This window comes from Nomascus leucogenys, chromosome 7b, assembly GCF_006542625.1.
Source record: "Nomascus leucogenys isolate Asia chromosome 7b, Asia_NLE_v1, whole genome shotgun sequence".
NCBI lineage: Eukaryota > Metazoa > Chordata > Mammalia > Primates > Hylobatidae > Nomascus > Nomascus leucogenys.
In genome coordinates, this window is record NC_044387.1 from 220314 (window position 1) to 242383 (window position 22070).

Sequence of the window (22070 nt, forward strand, 5' to 3'; positions counted from 1 at the left end):
CTATGCCGCTTACCCTGTTGCATTTACACAAACGTAGATGGTGCAGCCTACCACAGACCTGGGCTATGCCGCTTACCCTGTTGCATTTACACAAACGTAGATGGTGCAGCCTACACAGACCTGGGCTATGCCGCTTACCCTGTTGCATTTACACAAACGTAGATGGTGCAGCCTACTACAGACCTGGGCTATGCTGCTTACCCTGTTGCATTTACACAAACGTAGATGGTGCAGCCTACTACAGACCTGGGCTATGCCGCTTAACCTGTTGCATTTACACAAACGTAGATGGTGCAGCCTACCACAGACCTGGGCTATGCCGCTTACCCTGTTGCATTTAACACAAACGTAGATGGTGCAGCCTACCACAGACCTGGGCTATGCCGCTTACCCTGTTGTTCCTAGGCCACATGCCATTCCAACATGTTACCATACTGAATACTGTAGGCAACTGTAATACAATAGGAAGTCTTTGTGTATCTAAACTTGTCTAAACATAGAAAAGGTACAGTAAAAATGTTACATAAAAGATTAAAAATGGTACCCTTATGACCAGGTACAGTGGCTCACGCCTGTAATCCCAGCACCTTGGGAGGCCGAGGCAGGCGGATAACGAGGTCAGGAGATCGAGATCATCCTGGCTAACACGGTGAAACCCCGTCTCTACTAAACAAAATACAAAAAAATTAGCCGGGCACGGTGGCGGGTGCCTGTCCTCCCAGCTTCTGGGGAGGCTGAGGCAGGAGAACCGTGTGAAGCCGGGAGGCAGAGCTTGCAGTGAGCTGAGATCGCGCCACTGCACTCCAGCCTGGGCGACAGAGTGAGACTCCATCTCAAAAAAAAAGAGGAAAAGTAAGTGGAGAGACAAAAGGAGAGGTGGGTGGCAATTTCAGACAGTGGCAAAAGCAAGCCTTCCTGATTGGGGTCCTTTGACCACAGGCCTGAAGGAGATGAGGAGCAAGTCATGTCCCTCATGTTCCATACCTAAGGGCAGAGTCTTCCTGGCTGAAGGAACAGCAAAAGCCAAAGCTTTGCAGGCGGTGTCTGCTGTGATGAAGGATGTGGCTAGTGTGGAGTCAGGGATGGGAAGAGCAAGGGGGACAGCTAGATCGGGGTGACAAGGGCCTCGTAGGCCAGATTCTGGATTTTCTGAATGACGGGGGAAGCTGTTGGGCTTTGAACAGAGGGTGACATAATCTGTCCTAATTTTAAGGGATCACTGGCTAACCAGGGTGGTGTTAGAACAAAGTAGGACGCAGTAACAGTGGAAGCAAGGAGACCTGTTGGAGAAGTACTCGTGGTGGTGGTGGAGCTGGAAGAAATGAGTGGCTTAAACTAAGGCAGTGCCACAGGAAAGTAGAATTAAGGAGCTTGGAATGTCAAACGTAGGACTGACAAGTCTAATCAGGAGGAATCAAAGATAACTCGTATTTTCTATACTGGGTGATTGGGTGATTAAATTAGATCTTTAAATGTTGAATTTGACTTGCCTATAAGAAACAGCTGTGAAAATGTCTCAGACTCTTGAAAATATAAATGAAAAGCTAAGGAGAGATCTAGGCTCCTTCTAACAGTTTTGAAGACAGTTAAAACCTTGAAAGCACATGAGAGGATTCCCAGGGCAGAGGCTCCTCACCTCCTTCAAGTCTTCATGAGCTTATAAGAGTATGCCTCTCGGGGCCAGGCATGGTGGCTCACACCTGTAATCCCAGCACTTTCGGAGGCCGAGGCGGGCGGATCACGAGGTCAGGAGATCGAGACCATCCTAGCTAACACAGTGAAACACTGCCTCTACTAAAAATACAAAAATTAGCAGGGCGTGGTGGCACGTGCCTGTAGTCCCAGCTACTCGGGAGGCTGAGGCAGGAGAATCGCTTGAACCCAGGAGACAGAGGTTGCAGTGAGCTAAGATGGTGCCACTGTACTCCAGCCTGGCAGACCGAGAATCTGTCTCAAAAAAAAAAAAAAAAAGAGTACACCTCTGCCTGCAAAATGTTACATTCCATATCAGAGCGTTCTTCAGCTTCCAAAAGTATTTCCAGAGACCTCTACCTGTTGGGGTGCCAGTAAGCCTCCCCCTGGGAAAGTGTCTGCGTTTCGGTAGGCTTCTGGGGACATCAGCTCACCCAGTCCTGAGATAGCAGTGAACAGAATTTCCAACAAACTAACTTTTAATTAACATCAGAATTCAGCATTAAAGTCGACCTTGGAATGGCTTTGACCCTGTCCACCACTCAGCCAAACAACAGCAACGGCCGGCTCCGTCGCCACCCGCCTCGGCAGCCAGAGACCTTTTAACTCTGCCACTCGCCTACTTACCACCCTTCTAGGGTGCCCATGTCCCTCTGAAAAAAAAGGCTGAGCTCAGACTGGCCTCTGGTCAGCCTCCTCCCAGCCAGGGCTTTCGGTCACTGCCCCTCTAGGTGCTGAGTGGCTCCGCTTCCAGTTCTTTCCTGGAGACCAGGATAGCCCAGGAGACCCCAGCACTTTCCAGCCCACATAGACCTGCGTGCACCTCTGCCTCGTCTCCCCGAGCCTGGGCTGCCTCCTCTGTAAGATACATGCCACATAATGTCCGCCACACATGATCTCTGTGACAGTGGAAATAGCTGGGCGTTCAGCGACTCATTCGACAAACGTTTACCAGCACGTTTGGTACCGGGCGCTGTCCTGGACACTGGGGACACAGCAGGCAAACGGGGCCCTGCGTATAAATCCTTAAGCTCAAGAAGGAGGTGGGGGCAAAACTGTCAGGCCGGGAAGCTCTTCACCTCCGCAGGATTCTCCCTCAACCTCAGGACGTCCCCAGCACCGCACCTGCCAGTCCCAGACTCCGACGCCGCAGACTTGTGGGAGCAGCGCGGAATGCCCCGCCCCTTTCCCCGAGGACACCCAATGAGGGCGAGAGGCCACTTCCGGGGCGGGTTCGCTAACGGAAAGGGCGGGGCATCCCTCTGGAGGAGAGACCTGTTCCTCAAGCGGCCGCTGGGGGCGCCAGAGCAGCACCGGAGCGCGGGCCAAGCTGGAGGTGAGCGAGGCCCCGCCGCCCTGGGCCCCGGCCCTCCCAACGCGCCCTGAGGGCTGAGCTCCGCCTGACCCTGTCCTAGCGTTCGCGGTGGCACCAACCTCAAACCAGACCCTTGACTTCGACCCGACTCCACTCACTCCACACCCCATGCCCCTCCCCCAACGCCCCTCACCCGCCTCGCCCCTCACCCCTCACCCCCTCACCCCTCACCCGCCTCGCCCCTCACCTGCCTCGCCCCTCACCCTTACCCCACCTCACCCCTCACCCCTCGCCCCTCACCCCTTACCCCACCTCACCCGTCACCCCTCACCCCGCCTCACCCCTCACCCCTCACCCCTCACCCCGCCTCACCCCTCACCCCTCACCCCGCCTCACCCCTCACCCCTCACCCGCCTCGCCCCTCACCCCTCACCCCGCCTCACCCCTCACCCCTCACCCCGCCTCACCCCTCCCCTGCTCCCCTCACTGCACACCCCATAGCCCACTCTCCCCACCTTACATCCCTCACCTCAGTCCTTCACCCCCTTACACCTAATCTCCATGTCCTCACACCATACACTCCTGATCCTGAAGTCTGCACACCCTGAGCTTCTCGTTCCATGCAACCTGCCCCTCTTACCCTTACACCTGCCACACCTGGGACCCCGAGTCCACACACCACCTCACACCCCAAGTTCCCACACGCACCTCTGGCTTCCTCCCACCTGCACTTCAGGACCCGCCCAGACTCTTCATAGCCCAACTCCAAGACTTCTCTCCCCACATCACAGGTGCATTCCCTTCCTATGCTGCTCTCATCCCGTACGAAAGAGCACATCTCTGCACCAGGCGTCCCTCTTATCCCCTCACATTCCTTGTTCTGAGAGGGATCCCAGACTCTGTCAGAGACTCTTGGTATCAGCAAGACACTCAGACCACAAACCAGACTCTAGGCTCTGACTCCCTCAACCCCCGTCCTTCACACCCAAAGTGATACCCAAGCCAGACCCTACACTCCCGCCCCACACTCCCGCCACCCATCCTAAGCCCCGTTCCATTGTGCTTTGGTGCGGGCTCAGGCCTCTTTCTCCACCCATTCCCAGTCATCCCAGGCAACCTCATCAGGCAAGAAATGCCGTGAATTCTAATCCTGTGGCTACTTCCTCCACATCAGCTCTCACACCCTCTCCCTGGATCTCCTTTTCAGATCCATCCCTCTTCTGAGATCCAGTGCCACTCCGGCCACAGCCTCCATCCTTCTAGCAGTCTCATGCTCTATCCCCAAATCTACCTGCGGCCACCCCAACACCCCACTTATAGAAACTACATGTCTTTTCTATGCCTGTGCTTCACCCCAACCATCAGCCACCCCTTAAGCCACTCTCATACTTGTGCCCTCAGTGTCCTTACCTTGTCCATCCACTGCATGTATGTTTACGTTCCCAGGCCTTCTACACTCCATCCATTGCCTCTGTGCCGTCTTGGGGTCCTGAGGACACTGTGGCCATGTGGCCTCAGCCACATGCCTAAGCGCCCCTAGGGAGGCATGCAGCTTTGATAAAGCTTTATCGTTCTCCTCAAACCAAGAATGTCTGTTGTTACAAGAAGAAACTTTTCATTGCCATTTATTAGAGAGTTAGAGACCATGGGGCCTGAAATCCCCCCCCTTGCCATCCTACCTTGCCCTCTACCTACCTTATTCTATCCCTACCTCCTTACCTTCCCTTACCTTCATAGGGTGAAACGACCCTTCACTTGGCTGAGACCAGTCCCTGCACCATCAGTTACCCTTTCATCTGATTCTTCAGGCTTTTCTGTCCAGCTAGCTCTTTCCACACAGCCTAGAAACATGAAGAATTCAAAAAACAAAAAACCTTGACTCTGTATTACCTTCTAGTTACCTCCTGTTTTGTCCTCCCCTTCCCATCTAAATCTGTACACACAATCCATTTTGTCTAATGATCCATTAATTATTTAATTCACGAAAATATTTTTACTTTTATGGCTCTCCAGAAACATCTCACCAAGTTGACCAGTGACACCCAAATCAAATGTCTTGAATTTACTGAGCCCTTTTTTTTCTTTTGCAGAGGGGATCTTCCAGATCTTCCTCTGTAGCCTAGTCTAGAGTGCTATGGCACAATTGTCCCACCTCAGCCTTCTGAGTAACTAGGACTGCAGGTGTGCACCACTACATCCAGCTATTTTTAAATTTTTTTGTAGAGACTGTTGCCCAGGCTAGTCTGAAACTCCTGCCTTCAAGCATTTCTCCTGCTTTAGCCTCCCAAAGCACTGGGATTCCAGGCATGAGCTACCGTGCCTGGGCCTGCCATGCCCAAATACTGTTTTGACACTAGTGTAATATCTCCCAACTTAAAACAAAATACCCCTGTGACTCTACATTACATTCCAGGTACTGGCATGTTTCTCTGCTTCTCTTTGAAGTAAAACTCACCAGTTTCTACTTCTCCTTCCCTCTCTTTAGAAACATTTCAATTGGGCTCTTGTTCCAGCCACTCGATGGAAACAGCTCCTGTCAAGATTGCCAGTGTGACCTCCAGACTGTCAAATCCAGTGGTCACTTTTTATTTATTTTTGTTTTTGTTTTTTTGAAACAGAGTGTTGCTCTGTCACCCAGGCTGGAGTGCAGTGGCACGATCTCGGCTCACTGCAACCTCCACCTTCTGGGTTCAAGGGCTTCTTCTGCCTCAGCCTCCTGAGTAGCTGTGACTACAGGCGCCCGCCACCATGCCCAGCTAATTTTTGTATTTTTAGTAGAGATGGGGTTTTGCCATATTGGCCAGGTGGATCTCGAACTCCTGACCTTGTGATCCCCCGCCTCTGCCTTCCAAAGTGCTGGGATTACAGGCGTGAGTGACTAAGCCTGCCCACTACCTCCACTTCTAACACTCTGGTCCAAGCCTCATCATTCCTTACCTGGAGTTTTGCAGCTGCCTCCTAAATGATGTCCCTATTCCACGCTTTCCACCCCTAAGTCTATTCTCTTTTTTTTTTTTTTTTTTTTTGAGACGGAGTCTCGCTCTGTCGCCCAGGCTGGAGTGCAGTGGCACGATCTCGGCTCACTGCAAGCTCCGCCTCCCGGGTTCACGCCATTCTCCTGCCTCAGCCCCTCCGAGTATCTGGGACTACAGGCGCCTGCCACCACGCCCGGCTAATTTTTTGTATTTTTTTAGTAGAGACGGGGTTTTACCGTGGTCTCGATCCCCTGACTTCGTGATCCGCCTGCCTCAGCCTCCCAAAGTGCTGGGATTACAAGCGTGAGCCACCGCGCCCGGCCTCCCTAAGTCTATTCTCAACATAGAAGCCAGAGTGATTCTTTTAAGTCATTATTCAAATCACATCACCTTTGTCAGATTTTTCCAATGTTTCCTCATCTCATTCAGAATAAAAATTGAAGTCCTGGCCAGGCATAGTGGCTCACACCTGTAATCCCAGGACTTTGGGAGGCCGAAGCAGGCGGATCAGCTGAGGTTCAGGAGTTTGAGACCAGCCTGGCCAACATGGCGAAACCCCGTCTCTACTAAAAATACAAAAATTATCCGGGCATGGTGGCGGGTACCTGTAATCCCAGCTACTTGGAAGGCTGAGGCAGGAGAATTGCTTGAACCTGGGAGGCGGAGGTTGCGGTGAGCTGAGATCACGCCACTGCACTCCAGCCTGGGCGACAGAGTGAGACTCCCTCTCAAGAAAAAAAAAAAAAAGAGTGTGTAGTGAGAAGAGAAGGCGCTGAAAGGACCTTCCTTGACCCGTTAGAGCCAGCAAAGGAGAGAGCCAAGAAAGAGCAGGCAGGGAACTACCAGAGGTGGACAGAGTTTGGAGAGAACAAGGTTAAAACATCAAGAGAAGAGAATTTTGAGCAGGAGAAAATGGCCAAATGTCAGTGCTGCAGAGATGTTAAATAAAAGAAAGACAGAAAGTGCCCTGGGTGTGCCAGTTATGACTTTAGCAAGAGCATTGTCAGTGGATGTCAGAGACAGATGCCAGATGACAGTGGAGTGAGGAGGACAGGCAAACGTGTGAGGCCTGGCTGCGAAAGGAAGGAGAGGGAATAGCTATAGGAGAGGGTTAAGGAAGGTGTTCCAGACATTTCTTCCTCCCATCACCCACTATTAGCCCCCTGCCCTGCCACCTGCCTGTACCTCCCCACTCACTCTTAGCAAACTATTCCTACTTACCAAAAAGCGGGACGGGGTCCCTGCACGTGGAACGGCTCCACGCCCACAGAAGTAGCTCCTTTACAGATCCTGAAAGACCATACACCCTGACCCTGCACCCTCCTTCTCAGATCTGCCTGTCAGGCCTCCTGGAGGGCCCTTTGCTCCTCCCTCAGAATCTCTACCCTTAACAGGGAGGACGGCAAGAGGGGAAAGATAATAATTTTCTTTCTTTTTTTTTTTTTTTGAGATGAAGTTTCGCTCTTGTCACCCAGACTGGAGTGCAATGGCACAATCTCGGCCCACTGCAACCTCCGCCTCCCGGGTTCAAGCGATTCTCCTGCCTCAGCCTCCCCAGTAATCCCAGTAGCTGGGATTAGGCACCTACCGCCACACCTGGCTAATTTTTATATTTTTAGTAGAGACGGGGTTTCGCCATGTTGGCCAGGCTGGTCCCAAACTCCTGACCTCAGGTGATCCGCCCACCTCGGCCTCCCAAACTGCTGGGATTACAGGCATGAGCCTCCACGCTTGGCCACGATCATGATTTTCTTTCATAATTAGAGCTTTACAATGGTCAACTCCTTTATTCAGTCAACATTTATTAAGCACTTGCTGTTTTCCTAGCTCTGAGCTGAACACTAGGAATAGTTCGTTGGAAAGATGGCCTCTGCCCTCCAGGACCCCACAGTCTAGTTGGGGAGGTAGAGGAATCCACAATCACAGTACCAGCTAAGAGGCACCGTGATGAGGGAGGCCCAGGAAGTCACAGAACTGAGTGGAGGCCTTTAACTCTGAAGTAAAGACCAGGAAGGCCTTCCCCACATGTATAGTGGGAACAATACCACAGCGTCTGTGGCCCATCCCTCCCTGTCTTATGTTTACTGGGCTCATTCCTTCACCTTCATGAGGTTACAAGTTCCCTGGCAGGTCTTACAACATTATTAATCTATTTCTCTCGTTTCTTACTAGTGCCTTGTAGGTAAATAGGTGAGCATCAAATATTAACAGAATGAATTAATGTATATTAATAAAGGTGAGGAGAGGATCTGGAGTGATGTAATTACTGCTCAACATTTTAAATAACAACAGATATGATTTATTAAGTGCTCATTATGGTAGGTACTGTGCTGAACAGTATATAATTTATTTCAATTAATCCTCACAAAACTCCACAAGATATAGTTACTACTAATAATTCCCGTTTAAAAAATACAAAACTTGGCTGGGTGTGATGGCTCACACCTGTAATCTCAGCACTTTGGGAGGCTGAGGCGGGCAGATCACCTGAGGTCCGGAGTTCTTCGAGACCAGCCTGGCCAACATGGAGAAATCCCATCTCTACTAAAAATACAAAATTAGCCGGGCGTGGTGGCATTTGCCTGTAATCCCAGCTACTTGGGAGGCTGAGGCAGGAGAATCACCTGAACCCAGGAGGCAGAGGTTGTAGTGAGCCGAGACCGCGCCATTGTGCTCCAGCCTGGGCAACAAGAGCAAAACTTCGTCTCAAAACAAAAACAAACAAAAAAAAAACCTTAAAAAAGTTACCAAAAATTTGTTGCGAAGATGTGTAAGTTGCCAAAGGTAACACTGCTGATATGTGGTGGAGCCAAGATTTGAACCCAGGAAGCTCAATTCCAGAACCAGGACAGTCTCTATGGGGCACTGCCTCTAATGCCCAGGAGAATTCTTCTGGAAAGTTAAGTTGATTATAATTTTTTTAAATGTATGAATCATTTCATATTTTAAAATTAAATGTACCCTCCTCCAGGCTCCCATCGCTTGATGTCTGTAATTATTACATTAACTGCTTTGACATCTGTCACATCCTGGTTTGTCATATGGTGTGTGTGACTTACTCCCATATTGCACTAGAAATTCCTTAGGAAGAGGAATTGTATCTTTGTAACATATCAGCACAATAGCTTGCATCTTAGTGGGTACTCAATATGGTTTTGCCAGAAAAAATTCCATGTCACCATTATGACAGACTTTATTCATTATGGTGAAGATGTTTTCTGTGTTAGTCACTCCAGCCTTCAGCTACATTTGTGTGGCAAGGATGGAAGAAAGGGGAAGGGCAACTTATATGTGCCAAATGCTATGCTGGGGCCTTTAGACATGTTCCCATTTAACCTTCACAGCCCTGTGGAGTACGTGGTATTGTCTGAATCTGAGAGACGGGAAAGAATTCCCTGGAGAAATCACTGAGTTATAACCAGTGGAGCTGGAATTGAAATGTAGGTCTGTCTCACTTCAGCTTCTTTCTGTGCATTGCCTAGATGGCTGATGCTGACCCTGAGGAAAGAAACTATGACAACATGCTGAAAATGCTGTCGGATCTGAATAAGGACTTGGAAAAGCTATTAGAAGAGATGGAGAAAATCTCAGGTAGGATGTGTGAACCCAAAAGTATCTGAGACAGGCCTCAATCAATTTAGAAAGTTTATTTTGCCAAAGTTAAAGATGCACCTGTGACACAGCCTCAGGAGGTCCTCAGGACATATGCTCAAGGTTGCAGGGTACAGCTTGCTTTTATACGTTTTAGGGAGAGAGAATACATCAGTCAGTACCTGTAAGATGTACATTGGTTTGGCCGGGCATGGTGGCTCACGCCTGTAATCCCAGCACTTTGGGAGGCCGAGACGGGCGGATCACGAGGTCAGGAGATCGAGATCATCCTGGCTAACACGGTGAAACCCCGTCTCTACTAAAAATACAAAAAATTAGCCGGGCATGGTGGCGGGCGCCTGTAGTTCCAGCTACTCGGGAGGCTGAGGCAGGAGAATGGTGTGAACCCGGGAGGTGGAGCTTGCAGTGAGCTGAGATGGTGCCACTGCACTCCAGCCTGGGCGACAGAGCGAGACTCTGTCTCAAAAGAAAAAAAAAAAAAAAGATGTACATTGATTCGATCTGGAAAGGTGGGACAACTCAAAGGGGGATGACTCCAGGTTATAGATAGATTTAAATTTTTTCTGATTGGCAATTGGTTGAAAGAGTTATTGTCTAAAGACCTTGAATCAATAGAAAAGAATGTCTGGGTTATGATGATAAGGGGTTGTGGAGACCAAAGTTGTATCATGCAGTGAAGCCTCCAGGTAGCAGGCTTCAGAGGGAATAGAAGGTTTCTTATCAAACTTCAGGTCTGTGTTCATGTTAATGCTGGTCACCTTTTCCTGAATTCCAAAAGAGAGGCAGGTATAATGAGGCACACCCAATTTCTCCTTCTCCTCATGGCTTGAACCAACTTTGGCCAAGCAATACACCCACCTTGGCCTCCCAAAGGGTTGAGATTACAGGTGTGAGCCAGGGTGCCTGGCCAAATAGTTTTTATTCACTAGAGCAGACTTTAGAAAATTTCTCCTTAGAAATGTTTGCAATTTTTTGCCTATGTACTTGTGCCTAACTATGAATAGCTGAGACACGTATCAGTTAATTTAGAAAGTTTATTTTGCCAAGTTTGGGGACGCTTATCCGTGACACAGCCTCAGGGGGTCCTAAAGACATGTGCCCAAGGTGGTCAGAGCACAGCTTGGTTTTATTTATTTGTTTATTTTTTAAGTTTTATTTATTTATTTATTTTGAGACAGAGTCTCGCTCTATAGCCCAGGCTGGAGTACAATGGCGCGATCTTGGCTCAGTGCAAGCTCCGCCTCCCGGGTTCACTCCATTCTCCTGCCTCAGCCTCCTGAGTAGCTGGGACTACAGGCGCCCACCACCACGCCCAGCTAATTTTTTGTATTTTTAGTAGAGACGGGGTTTCACCGTGTTAGCCAGGATGGTCTTGATCTCCTGACCTCGTGATCCGCCCGTCTCGGCCTCCCAAAGTGCTGGGATTACAGGCGTGAGCCACTGCGCCTGGCCTTGTATTTTTAATAGAGATAGGGTTTCACCGTGTTGGCCAGGATGGTCTCGATCTCCTGACCTTGTGATCTGCCCACCTCAGCCTCCCAAACTCCTGGGATTACAGGCGTGAGCCACCACGCCTGGCCTTTTTTTTTTTTTTTTTTTTTTTTTTTTTTAGACTGAGTCTCGCTCTGTTGCCCAGGCTTGAGTGCAATGATGCAATCTCAGCTCATTGCAACCTCCACCTCTCGGGTTCAAGTGATTCCCCTGCCTCAGCCTCCCAGGTAGGTGGAATTACAGGCGCCTGCCACCATGCCCAGCTAATTTTTGTATTTTTAGTAGAGACGAGGTTTCACCATTTTGGCCAGTCTGGTCTCAAATTCCTAATCTCAGGTGATCCACCTGCCTTGGCCTCCCGAAGTGCTGGGATTACACGTGTGAGCCACCATGCCCAGCCAGCAAACAGTTTTATGTAGTGAAAAATCTATCAATATTTTCCTTTCTGATTTATTCCCATTATTTTGACACCTAGAAAGTCTTTCCTCAATCTGAGATCAGTGAAATATTTAGTCGTATTTTCTTCTACTTTTCTCCATATTCCTTTTTAACATTTAATCCTAAACCATCTGGCATGCCAAAGGACCTACACTGCGTATTGCCTTTTTTTTTTTTTTTTGCTTTTTTTTTTTTTTTTTTGCGACGGAGTCTCCCTCTGTTGCCCAGGCTGGAGTGCAGTGGTGCAATCTCGGCTCACTGCAACCTCCACCTCCCAGGCTCAAGGGATCCTTTTTTTCACCTCAGCCTCCTGGGTAGTTGCAACTACAGGTGCACACCACCATGCCCAGCTAAATTTTGTATTTTCTGTAAAGACAGGGTTTCAACATGTTGCCCAGCCTGATCTCAAACTTCTGAGCTCAAGTGATCCACCCACCTCAGCCTCCCAAAGTGCTGGGATTATAGGTACGAGCCACCTTGCCTGGCCAGCCACCTTCTTGTATCCTCACATAGAGCCTCACATATCCTTGCATAGAGTGAGAGTAAGCTCTTGTGTCTCTTCTTTAAGGCGTGCTAATCCCATTCAGGAGGGTCTACCCTTAGGACCTAATCATCTCCAAAAACCCAACCTCCTAATACCATCACGTCGGGGGTTAGGATTTCAACAGGTGAATCTGGGAGGGACACATTCGGTCCGTAACGTGTGCCAGGCAGTTTACGTATATCACCCATTTAACTCTCACAGTAAGCCATGAGGTTGGTAGGGTCTCCAAAGATGAGGAGACTGAGATTTATATATATATCACCTCCACCTTCTGGGTTCAAGCGATTCTCCTGCCTCAGCCTCTCTAGTAGCTGGGACTACAGTCACCCACCACCACACCCGGCTAATTTTTATATTTTTAGTAGAGATGGGCCAGGAACACTGGCCATGTTGGCCAGGATGGTCTCAATCTCTTGACCTTGTGATCCACCCCCCTTGGCCTCCCAAAGTGCTGGGATTACAGGCATGAGCCACTGCGCCCGGCTGAGATTGACATATTTAAGCCACTTGTTCCAGGTCACATAGTTGGCAGGTGGAGACCTGGGAGGCATATCTGTTCTGGCTCCCAGGTCCCTGCTGCACCTGCTGTCCAGGTGGTCTGCAGCCTCCCTGCACTGGAACGATCTGGGATGCTTGTTAGGATTCCACAAAGAGGAATTTTAAGGGGATGTGTTTGCTATGTACAGTTGGTTGTCATGCAGAGGGGAGGTGACCTTTGTTCTGTATAGTTGCAGAGGGCTGAACCACACCAGCTGGTGGATTATGCAGAGAAAAGGCTGGAGGTGGGATTTCTGCACACACTTGCTTTGAGTTCACACAAGAAGCATGTGTTCACCTATAGGCCCAGGGAATGCTACCTTCAAGTTGCTGTCAGAAGGAAAGAGCAAGAGAGTCCGTCAGTGCATTTGTAGATGGTCAAGGCCACCTTCCCAAGAGGAGAAGCCCCAGCCTGGGCCTCAGCGAAAGCATAGAGGTGCCCAGGTGGAGGTGGGCAGGCCACTGAACATAAGGTGACGTGAGGCTTGGGCCTTGCAGGGCTGGGAACAATCAGTTCTACCTGAGTGTGTGAGCTTGGGTAGATGACTCCTAGGGCCACCTGCAGCCACTGGCTGTGAACTGCATGGAGGTAAGGAGCTGTGGTTTGCTCTGATTCTCCTCACATTTCATATCAGACCGGCCTCTAGCTTTTTAACATCACGTCTGGTGTATCCAGAAGTTATGCCTTGCATGAGACTAGGAAGTGTCACTATGGATGTTTGTAGGGAGTTTTTATGAGCCTGTAACAAGTAGCCTACCAGCTGTCTCTCCCCAGAGTAACTGGGTGCCTCAGCAGGATCTGGGCCTCCAGATGCTGAGCCCAGCTGGAGGCATCTGACCCTTCTGGGGTACCCCAGAGCTGCAGCCCCTCCCTGTGGCCTGACCAGTCCTGTCTGCTTGTCGCAGTGCAGGCAACCTGGATGGCCTATGACATGGTGGTGATGCGTACCAACCCTACGCTGGCCGAGTCCATGCGTCGGCTGGAGGATGCCTTCGTCACCTGCAAGGAGGAGATGGAGAAGAACTGGCAAGAGCTGCTGCATGAGACCAAGCAGAGGCCGTAGGCACCACTGGCCCACCACAGCTGCCATGCCACCCTCTGCCCGTATGAAGAGGTCACTGGGGGATGGAGCTGGCACCCACATGAATAGCTGTATGCACTGTACTTGTTTCTTAATAAACTTATTTTTAAGCACAGCCCAAGGACCTCTTCTCTCCTGTGCCATGGTCCACCCAGCTGCATATCAAACCTTGTGAACAAAACACGACAAGTGCAAGCTGCAGGTGCTTTCGGTGAATTAAAATGTATTTGGTGCCAGTGGTGCTGAACATAGAATAAAAAAACAGAAAAAGGGCCCAGACAGGGACATCCAGGCTGGAGGTTGGAGTGGGCCACAGTCAGATGTATTCACCTTTCTAGCATGGGTTTCAAAGTGCATAAGGGGAGAAAACACATCATGGACTGTGCTGTGCATCCTGGACACCATGCGAGGTGCTCACAGCTGCAATCTTGTCTCCCACAACTCTCTTGGGTGACAGATGTCCACCGTCCACATTTTACAGACAAGGAGAAAGGGAAGTCAAATGTCTTGTCCGAGTCTACACAGCTAAAAACGGGCAGAACTAGAGTGACGCTCAGGCCTCATTTAGAGATGGGGGGTTGGTGAGAAGTGGGGTGGGCTTCTGGAGGGGCTGGGAAAGCCCCACAAGGCTGCAGAGGGTGGTGAGCCCGGAGTGGGCCTGGCCTGGTGTGGGCTGGGGGTATGGGCAGGCGCTGCAGACAGCAGGGCAGCACCAGCAGCCCAGCTTCAGAGGCAGGGGTTCTAGGCCCTTGAGAATCCACAGTGCCAAACAGACCCAGATGGCTACGGGGTTGGTACCTGGGGAGGCCTTAGGACAGGCAGAAAGTCCCAGAGGTGAGGGCCTTGCCTGGGGACGTTTTTGTTCCCTGTCCTGCTGACAGAGCATAGGAAGCGTGAATGTTTTCTACCCCCTCCTCTCTCCGCTCAGCAGAGTTCCAGCCAGCCAAGTCCTTGTCTGTGGGGACGCATAAGTCCCTAGCTCTAGGGAATGGGGAGTCCCACAGACGGGGGTGTGAGCAAGCTGAGTGGGTCTGTAAGCAGGTACGGAATTGAGTCAGGAAACAGTTTGGGTGCGGAGTGAGGGGCAGAAAGAGGCTGAGGGAGTCTGGGCTTCAAAATAATCGACAACCTTTAAAGAAGAAGGGGAAAGTTGTCCAGAAACAAGAGCAGGAAGTTCTGATCCCAGCCCCCTCCCTGAGCCCCGGCCTCTCAGGCCCATCCCAGGAGGGTCTCCCTGGAGAGCAGCGAAGCAGCTTTGGTTCTCTGCCTGCCACTCAGAGTGAGGTCTGCAGCCGGTCCTCAGGGGGCAGAGTCAGGATGAATGGACTGAGGACCCCCGTGCTCCCCAAGGGGAAGGGCTGCAGCTCCTTGGCCTGGAACTGGGCAGTCCCCCCAGAGACCGTGAAGGTGGCAGTGACCTGGGGGTTGAGGCAGTAAATGGTGTTGCCCAGGGTGGTGCAGCGCAGTGGGGCAGGGGCGGGCAGGGGCAGGGAGGCAGCCCTGCTCCAGGAGCCGGTCACCGTGTTGTAGCGCATCACAGCGGCACCGACACCCCGCAGCAGGTCGAAGCGGTACAAGAAGCCCCCCAGCGCCACGATGTCGCTGGAACGCCGGTGGCTGGCACTGTACGGGCACTCGTCCCAAGCATCCTTCACGGGGCTGTACCTGAGCAGGCGGTAGAAGAGGTGACCCCCCGTAACGTAGATGTCCCCACGGCAAGCCACAGCCTCGTGGGCCACAGGGAAGGTGCCTGCGGGGAGTGGCGCGCGTGGGGTCCAGGCGTCTGTACGCGGGTCGTAGCACTCCATGCTGTACAGGCACTCGCCACCGATGGCATAGAGCAGCCCATCCAGGGCCACCAGCTTGAGCTGGGCTCGGGCCTGCTGCATGGGCCGAACCTGGCTCCAGATGTTGGTCAGAGGGTTGTAGCAGAAGACCTCGTTGGAGCAGACGGCTTTGGCACCGGAGCCACGGATGCCCCCCGCCAGAAACAGGTAGTTGTGCATGGTGCAGAGACCGCAGCCCCGGAGCGGAGCCTCCTCCGGCACCTGGGTCAGGGGCCGCCAGGTGTTCTCCCGGGGGTTGAACACATGCAGGTGCGCAGGTAGAGGCAGGGACACAGGGGCCGCCACAGGAGCCTCCTCGCCACGAGGGCCCCTGGGGAGCCCTGAGCGGCCCCCCTGGTAGAGGCTGGGCAGTACGAGGACGCCCAGCACCGCCTGGCCCCGGCCGGTCCGCAGGCTGAGGATGCGCTCGCGGTCGGCCGCGCTCAGCCGGCGGTAGAGGCGCGGGTCTCCCAGCACTCGCAGCAGGTTGTTGCTCATCAGCGCGTAGGTCTCCTGCGCCAGGCCGGGCTCCCCGTGCTGCTGGGCAAAGGCCAGCACGTCCAGGCAACTGCCCAGGTCCAGCCGCCGCCGCAAGGCCGCCGCCGTGGTGGGCTCCAGGGCCCGGGAGCTGGGCTTCCGGGGCCCCTCCACCACCCCCCAACTCCCGGGCCTCTGCAGAAACACCATAAGTTTCCGGGCCTCCTTCTGCTTCTCTGTGAGCGCCCCGCTGCGGCCGGCAGGGCTGCCCCCCTCCCCCGGCGCCTCCCCTTGAGGGTCCCCTGAGGCGGCCGGCCTGACCTCCTGCTCCGAGGTCGGGGCGACTTCGCACCTGCTGCGTTTCCATAGCTGCGGTACCGGCTGTGAGCGCCTCACAGAGGAGGAGGCCGCGGGGCCAGACGGCCTCTGCGCGGGGGGCTGTGCGGGGCCCCTGGGCATCGCGGCTTGGGGCAGCGAGTCTAGACTTTTCTCCCTGGTTCCCTCTCCTCTTAGGCCTGGGGGAGGGTCTGGGCTGGGCGCTCCGTTGGTCTCAGGGCTTCTTGTCTGTGGCTGACCTGCAGCCTCAACCAGGCCCCCTGTACCTGTCCCCATGACTGTCCCCACTGAAGAAAAGGGGCCGTGTCTGTCCTCAGAGTGTGTGGAAGTGCTGGGATCCACGGGGCTCCCAGGAACCGCCCTCGGGACACTCCCTTGGGGCCTCTCTTGCCTGGGGAAGGGGTGGCTTCTAAGAACCATGGCAATAAGGTTTCCCCAGCTGGCTGAGACCTGCCCCTCCTGGTAGCGCCTGGGGACAGCCACGCTCTCCTGAGGCTTTGACCCGCCAGCTGGGGCAGGGGATGTGGCTGGGGTTGGAGCTGGGGGTGGGGGGGCTGAGGTGGGGGCTGGGGCAAGGGATGGGGCTGGGGCTGGATTCGGAGCTGGGGTTGGAGCTGGGGTTGGGGCCGTGGGGGTTGGAGCTGGGGTGGGGCGTGAGGGTTGGGGCGGGGCAGGGGATGGGGCTGGGGTTGAAGTTGGAGCTGAGGTTGGAGCTGGGGTTGGAGCTGAGGTTGGAGCTGGGGTTGGAGCTGGGGTTGGGGCTGAGGTGGGGGATGAGGTTGGAGCTGGGGTTGGGCTGAGGTTGGAGCTGGGGTTGGGGCTGGGGTTGGAGCTGAGGTTGGAGCTGAGGTTGGAGTGGGTTGGAGCTGGGTGGGGGCTGAGGTTGGAGCTGGGGGGGGGTTGGAGCTGGGGTTGGGGCTGAGGTGGGGGATGAGGTTGAGGTGGTGGCTGAGGTTGGTGCTGATGTTGGGGATGAGGCCAGGGCTGGGGCTAGGACTGAGGTTGGAGCTGAAGTTAAGACGTGGGCTGAGGCTGAACTTGGGGCTGGCGCCGCTCTGAGATTTTCGCCCACAGAAGGACCCTCGGGAACCCCCAGGGGCAAAGAATCTGAAGGAGAGGGGAGAGTCAGGGCTTCAGGTGGGAATGCCAGGCCGGGAGCTGCGGGCGGGGAGGCGGAGCGCGGGCGAGGCTCACGGCTCCGGGAGGGGGCGCGGCTGTGGCGGGCTGCGGCGGGCTTTGCTTGCTCCGGGGGCCGGGTGGGCCCCAGGTCAGCGGCGGGACTGTTATCTCGGGAGCTGTCAGCCCCGGCCTCGCCCGCATCGTGGGCCCCTGTGGCGCCCGGCCCTTGGGGCGAGAGTGGGCGACCTTGAGGCGGACTCTGTAGCCAGGGGCGCGTGAAGCCTGGGGCTGGGCCAAAGCTCCGGGTGCCCGGGACCTCCCTGCTGGCCCAGGGCCAGCCTCCTCCGGGGACAGGGACCCCCGAAGCCCCCCTGCTCCAGCCACCCTCGGCCCCAGAGCCCCCCGTCTGAGACCCAGGCTGCGGGGCGCGGGGCGCTGGCAGCGCCGGGGGTGCGGGCTCCCGGGCGAGTGGGGGTCCTGTGGGGAGGCCGCGCGCGTGGGCATCCAGGGCTGCGGCCTCATCCACCGCGTCCCACACGCTCCCCGCGGCGCCCAGGCGGAGCGGGTCCAGTTTCCGGGGGCGCCGGGCTCTGTCTCCCGAGCCAGCGTCCATCCGCCGCCGCCGGCCGCGGCCTCTCCCCATCGAGCCCGAGGGCGCCGCGCCCGCCTGCCAGGGGCCAGTGTCCTGCTGCCCCGCGGGGCCCGCGGCCTGGCGAGAGGACGCCCTGACACCACCTGTCTCCGCCTGCGCCTCCGCTTCGCTGCCAGGGCTCCGAGGAGTGAAGTGGATCAGGAGGGGGGCGGACATCCCGCCTGCTTCGCTCCTGCCCAGGAGGGCAGTGCCTGGCCTGGGAGGCTCCTTTCCTTCCGCTCGGGGGGCCGCGGGGGTGGCACTGCCCCGTTGCTGTCCTAATGCCCCTCTGCGGGCCTCCTCGACAGCTGTCTTGAGTGGAAGCCGGGCCATGGCGGCCAGGCCCCCGCCCGGCGCTGCAGCAGGGACAGGGCTCTGCTGGCCGCGTCCTGGGGGCTCTGGTTTCCCCTGCCCTGGGCTCTGCCCCTCGCTGCCATCACTGACCTTGGACTTCGGTTGCAGGGCCAGCTCAGCTCCTCCTGCCTGATGAGGTTGAGCCCCAAGGGCTGTGGACACCGGTTCTGCCGCCTCTTGGTCGTGCCCGGAGCCAAACCAGTGTAAGGCCAGCGCTGTGGCAGCCACCACAGCCAGCGCCAGGAGGGCCAGCACAGCACTATCCCAGTCATTGTCACTGTCCCAGTCCCAGCCCCAGAGGGGACCATCTAGCTCCAAGGTGCCCTGGATCATGGTTCAGGGCTGCAACCCACTGCAAGGGGCCCGATGGCAGGCTGGCAACCCACTGCAAGGGGCCTGATGGCAGGCTGGCAACCCACTGCAAGGGGCCTGATGGCAGGCTGGCAACCCACTGCAAGGGGCCTGATGGCAGGCTGGCAATGCATGCAGAGCACAGAGGCCTGGGCTGGGGCACTGGCCAGCGCCCGTCCCAAGGGCTGCCCAGTTAAGGTGGACCAGTCCTCCAGGGCCTGAGAAGGGTGGGGTCTCTGCTTGCATCCAGGCCTAGGGATGTCAGTAGGGCCTGGCTGCAGATATCAGGAGACAGCGAGGCTTATGGCAGGATAGGAGCCCAGGGTCTCTGCAAGCACCCCACCGGCTCCTACCCTCTTCTCCTCCTCGTAGGCCCCAGGGTCCTCAGGCAGCGTTCCTGAGCTCTGTGCTGTCATCACAGCCAACCTGCTTCTGCCTGGTAGACCCTCACACCCCTAAATTCATTCCACACCCCAGAGTCCCTCCTCTCAGCCTGGGTCCAGCTTCAGGGGGCTTGGCAGGGAAGGGTTACCCACAGGGAGATATTATCTCTAGCTCTAGCAATGTGATGCGGCCCTGATGAGATCACCAGAAACCAGAGAGGCTGATTCCACTGTGGGCCAGCATGGGAGGGGTGGGGGCCGTGCACGGGAGGGGTGGAGGCTGTGCCTGATGGTGGTCTCTCGGGCTGAAGAGGGAGACCCTGGGCATGGGTCCTGGCAGTGAGCACTATCATTGCAGGGGTGCTGTGGAGGTTTGCACTGGGGCACAGGGAGGGGGCGTAGAGGGGAGGCTGAGGCTCCCACAACTCCTCGTCTAGCAGCTTCTGGACTCCTTACTCTGGGTTCACCAGACGTGGGATAGGGTTTTCAAGTCAAGAGAAAAAAAAAAGGATAAATAAAATCCAAACATATTTCTCTCTTTAAGGCCAGGCTTCTTTCAGCCCACCTAGACCTTCTCGGATCTCCTGGGCCCCCTGCACCCATCGAGAGTGTCTTGACTGCCCAGATGAGACTCTCACTGTGCCCCTGGAGAGCCCTGAGCCCAGCCGGCCCCCTACTCCCGTTACCGCATCAGTCAGCACCTGGATCCCTTCGAAACCACCCGCTCTGGCCCCAGGTGCTCTAATAGCCAGACTTGGGTGTCTCCATCTCAGTCCTCAGCCTTCCCTTATCTGAGCTGAGGACTCGCCCTCGAGACCACATCCTGGCTGGTACCTCCTAGCCCTGGCTCAGGCCGGCATGTGGGTGCTTCTGTTGGATGTGAGCACTTGCTTCCTGAGGGAGGAGCCTTGGCTCCTCCACCTGCTCCTTACTTAATCCCACCTCAGGAGTGCGTCTTGGGACAGGTGCCAGGTGAGGCTCAGACATGAAAAAGAGCCTGGAGTCCCTGGGACAAAGGCAGGGCTCCCTGGAAAGTACCGTGTGTATTTTTCCTTCCTCTGGGACACAGTAGGCCTGGGGATTTCTCCCTTACTCAAGCAGCAAGGAGATGGCCTAGGAGTGTCCCTGGCACCCAGCCTGAACTCTACTGAGCCTCAGGTAACTCACCTCCCAGCTCCCCCGGGACTATTAGATGACAGTGAGAGGGTGAGGGTGGGCCCCATACCTTAAGGTGGACCTCAAGTTGAGGGAAGGCTTTCTAGACCCTGCCCTTATTCTCTGTCCCAGTCTCAGGCTCGGCCTCTTGGTTAAGTTTGGGGTCCACAAAACTTCAGAGGATGGAGATGACACCCATAAATATTAGAGACCGAGTTAAGGGGTGGGAAGCGGCGGGGGGGCAGCGCGGCCCCCGGGGTGCAACTGCCCTGGAACTCCAAGCGGTGGCTTCAAAACTGGATTAAAATTTGTTTCCGCGAAACCCTGGAGTCGTGGTCCCGCGCCGACTGGCGTTTTCTGCCGTAAACGGAGAACGTGTCGGGGATGGCTTCGTCTGCAGCGCGCGCGAGCGCCCCGGGCCGCGCCTGGAGGGTTAACAGCGACTCGCGGGTGAAACGTGAACCCGCAGCTCCTGGGCTCCCAGCGCAAAGCTGGAGACTGGGAGGACCCGGGGAGCGGGTGAGCCAGCGCCAGCCCCGCCGGCCCCAGGAGCGCGAATTTCTCTGCATTTCCGGCTGTGGCCGCAGTTGGAGGCTGGGATCTAAAATGGGCAAAAAAGTGCGACCCCGGGGCCGAGGTGTCGGATCGCCTCGAGGTGGGAGGCTGAGGTGTCGGATCGCCTGAGGTCAGCAGTTCGAGACCAGCCTGGCCAACATGGAGAAACCCTGTCTCTACCAAAAATACAAAAATTAGCCGGGTGTGGTGGCGGGCGCCTGTAATCCCAGCTACTCCAGAGGCTGAGGCAGGAGAATCGCTTGAACCCGGGAAGTTGCAGTGAGCTGAGATCGCGCCACTGCACTCCAGCCTGGGTGACAGAGTGAGACTGTCTTAAAAAATAAAATAAATAAAATAAAGTCTTTTATATTACAAAATCTGAAGACAAATCACTGTAGTTCAGATAAAACGTTCATATCATTTTATTATTTTAACGTGTTTCATATTATTTTAACGTGTGACATTAAACAATTTCGGGAAGTTGTATTAGGTATTGCACTTGTATCTTCTTAGGCGTCCTCATCCCTTTTCACCTCAGGAGCTCAGCGTCTTCCTCAGCAGCACTTCCATGTCATCTGCCCCATGAAATCAGCCTAACGCCGTTTCTCAATAACATGAATCGCCGTAGACCACCGCAACCTTCTGGAAGCTCTCTCAGCTCAGTTCCCATTCTCCCACCGTCTCTTGGTTCTCCTGCTACCTCACCGTTTGCTATTCCTCCGCTTCACAGCTGAAAACGTGCCCGGGGCCTACCGTTGGCCTAGCCAGGCCTGCTTACGCAGTGCAGTTTCCCACGAATAATGCCCAGTCATTACCATGTAACCTGTGGTAAGCCAGCAAGATGGCCTGGTGACAGAAAAAGAAACTGCACTAGGACCTGGATGTAGATCTAAGTCATGTTCCTACCTAACAGCATGTTTTACAACCATGCATTAAAGAAACATCTGACTCACAACAAAATTTTAAAGGGTTTATCTGAGTAAAAAGCAATTGATGAATTGGGGAACACCTGACTGAAAGAGGTTTCCAGAGACAAAATATCAAATGCAAGTTTTTATTGGGAAAATGTAGAAGCACAATAAAGAAATTATTTGATTGGTTACAGTTATAGAGTTGCTTTCTTTGGCTTATCCTGTTGGAAAGTCAGTAGTTATATAATCATGATAGTTGGTTACTTATGATTGGGTAGATTAAAAT

General features: G+C 54.4%; 2 protein-coding genes across 3 annotated transcripts; one reads left to right on the forward strand and one right to left on the reverse strand.

Moving 5' to 3' along the window:
• Positions 1 to 2940: 2940 nt before the first annotated feature.
• SYCE3 (synaptonemal complex central element protein 3) lies at positions 2941 to 13801 on the forward strand. Of its 2 annotated transcripts, none has more exons than XM_030815146.1 (3): positions 2941 to 3028; positions 9465 to 9573; positions 13511 to 13801. In XM_030815146.1, the coding sequence occupies exons 2-3, from the start codon at positions 9465 to 9467 to the stop codon at positions 13666 to 13668; spliced, it is 267 nt and encodes an 88-aa protein (XP_030671006.1). In that variant the 5' UTR covers positions 2941 to 3028; the 3' UTR covers positions 13669 to 13801. The 2 variants fall into 2 exon arrangements, with proteins under 2 accessions (XP_030671006.1, XP_030671005.1); XM_030815145.1 differs by lacking the exon at positions 2941 to 3028 and adding an exon at positions 5772 to 5811 and having other exon boundaries at positions 13511 to 13798.
• A 996-nt stretch (positions 13802 to 14797) lies between these two features.
• On the reverse strand, positions 14798 to 18762 carry KLHDC7B (kelch domain containing 7B). Its single transcript, XM_030815147.1, is given in 3 exon segments — positions 14798 to 17125; positions 17128 to 17181; positions 17232 to 18762. Coding segments are annotated over 3 exon segments (3750 nt in total). The 3' UTR covers positions 14798 to 14960.
• Between the last annotated feature and the right edge of the window lie 3308 nt (positions 18763 to 22070).

Coding starts and splice junctions, on each gene's coding strand:
- SYCE3 (XM_030815145.1), top strand. CDS start 5,788: ATGGGGTTTTGCCATATTGGCCAG. Junction 5,812..9,464: donor GGTTTTGCCATATTGGCCAG/GTGGATCTCGAA, acceptor TGCATTGCCTAG/ATGGCTGATGCTGACCCTGA. Junction 9,574..13,510: donor AGAGATGGAGAAAATCTCAG/GTAGGATGTGTG, acceptor TGCTTGTCGCAG/TGCAGGCAACCTGGATGGCC.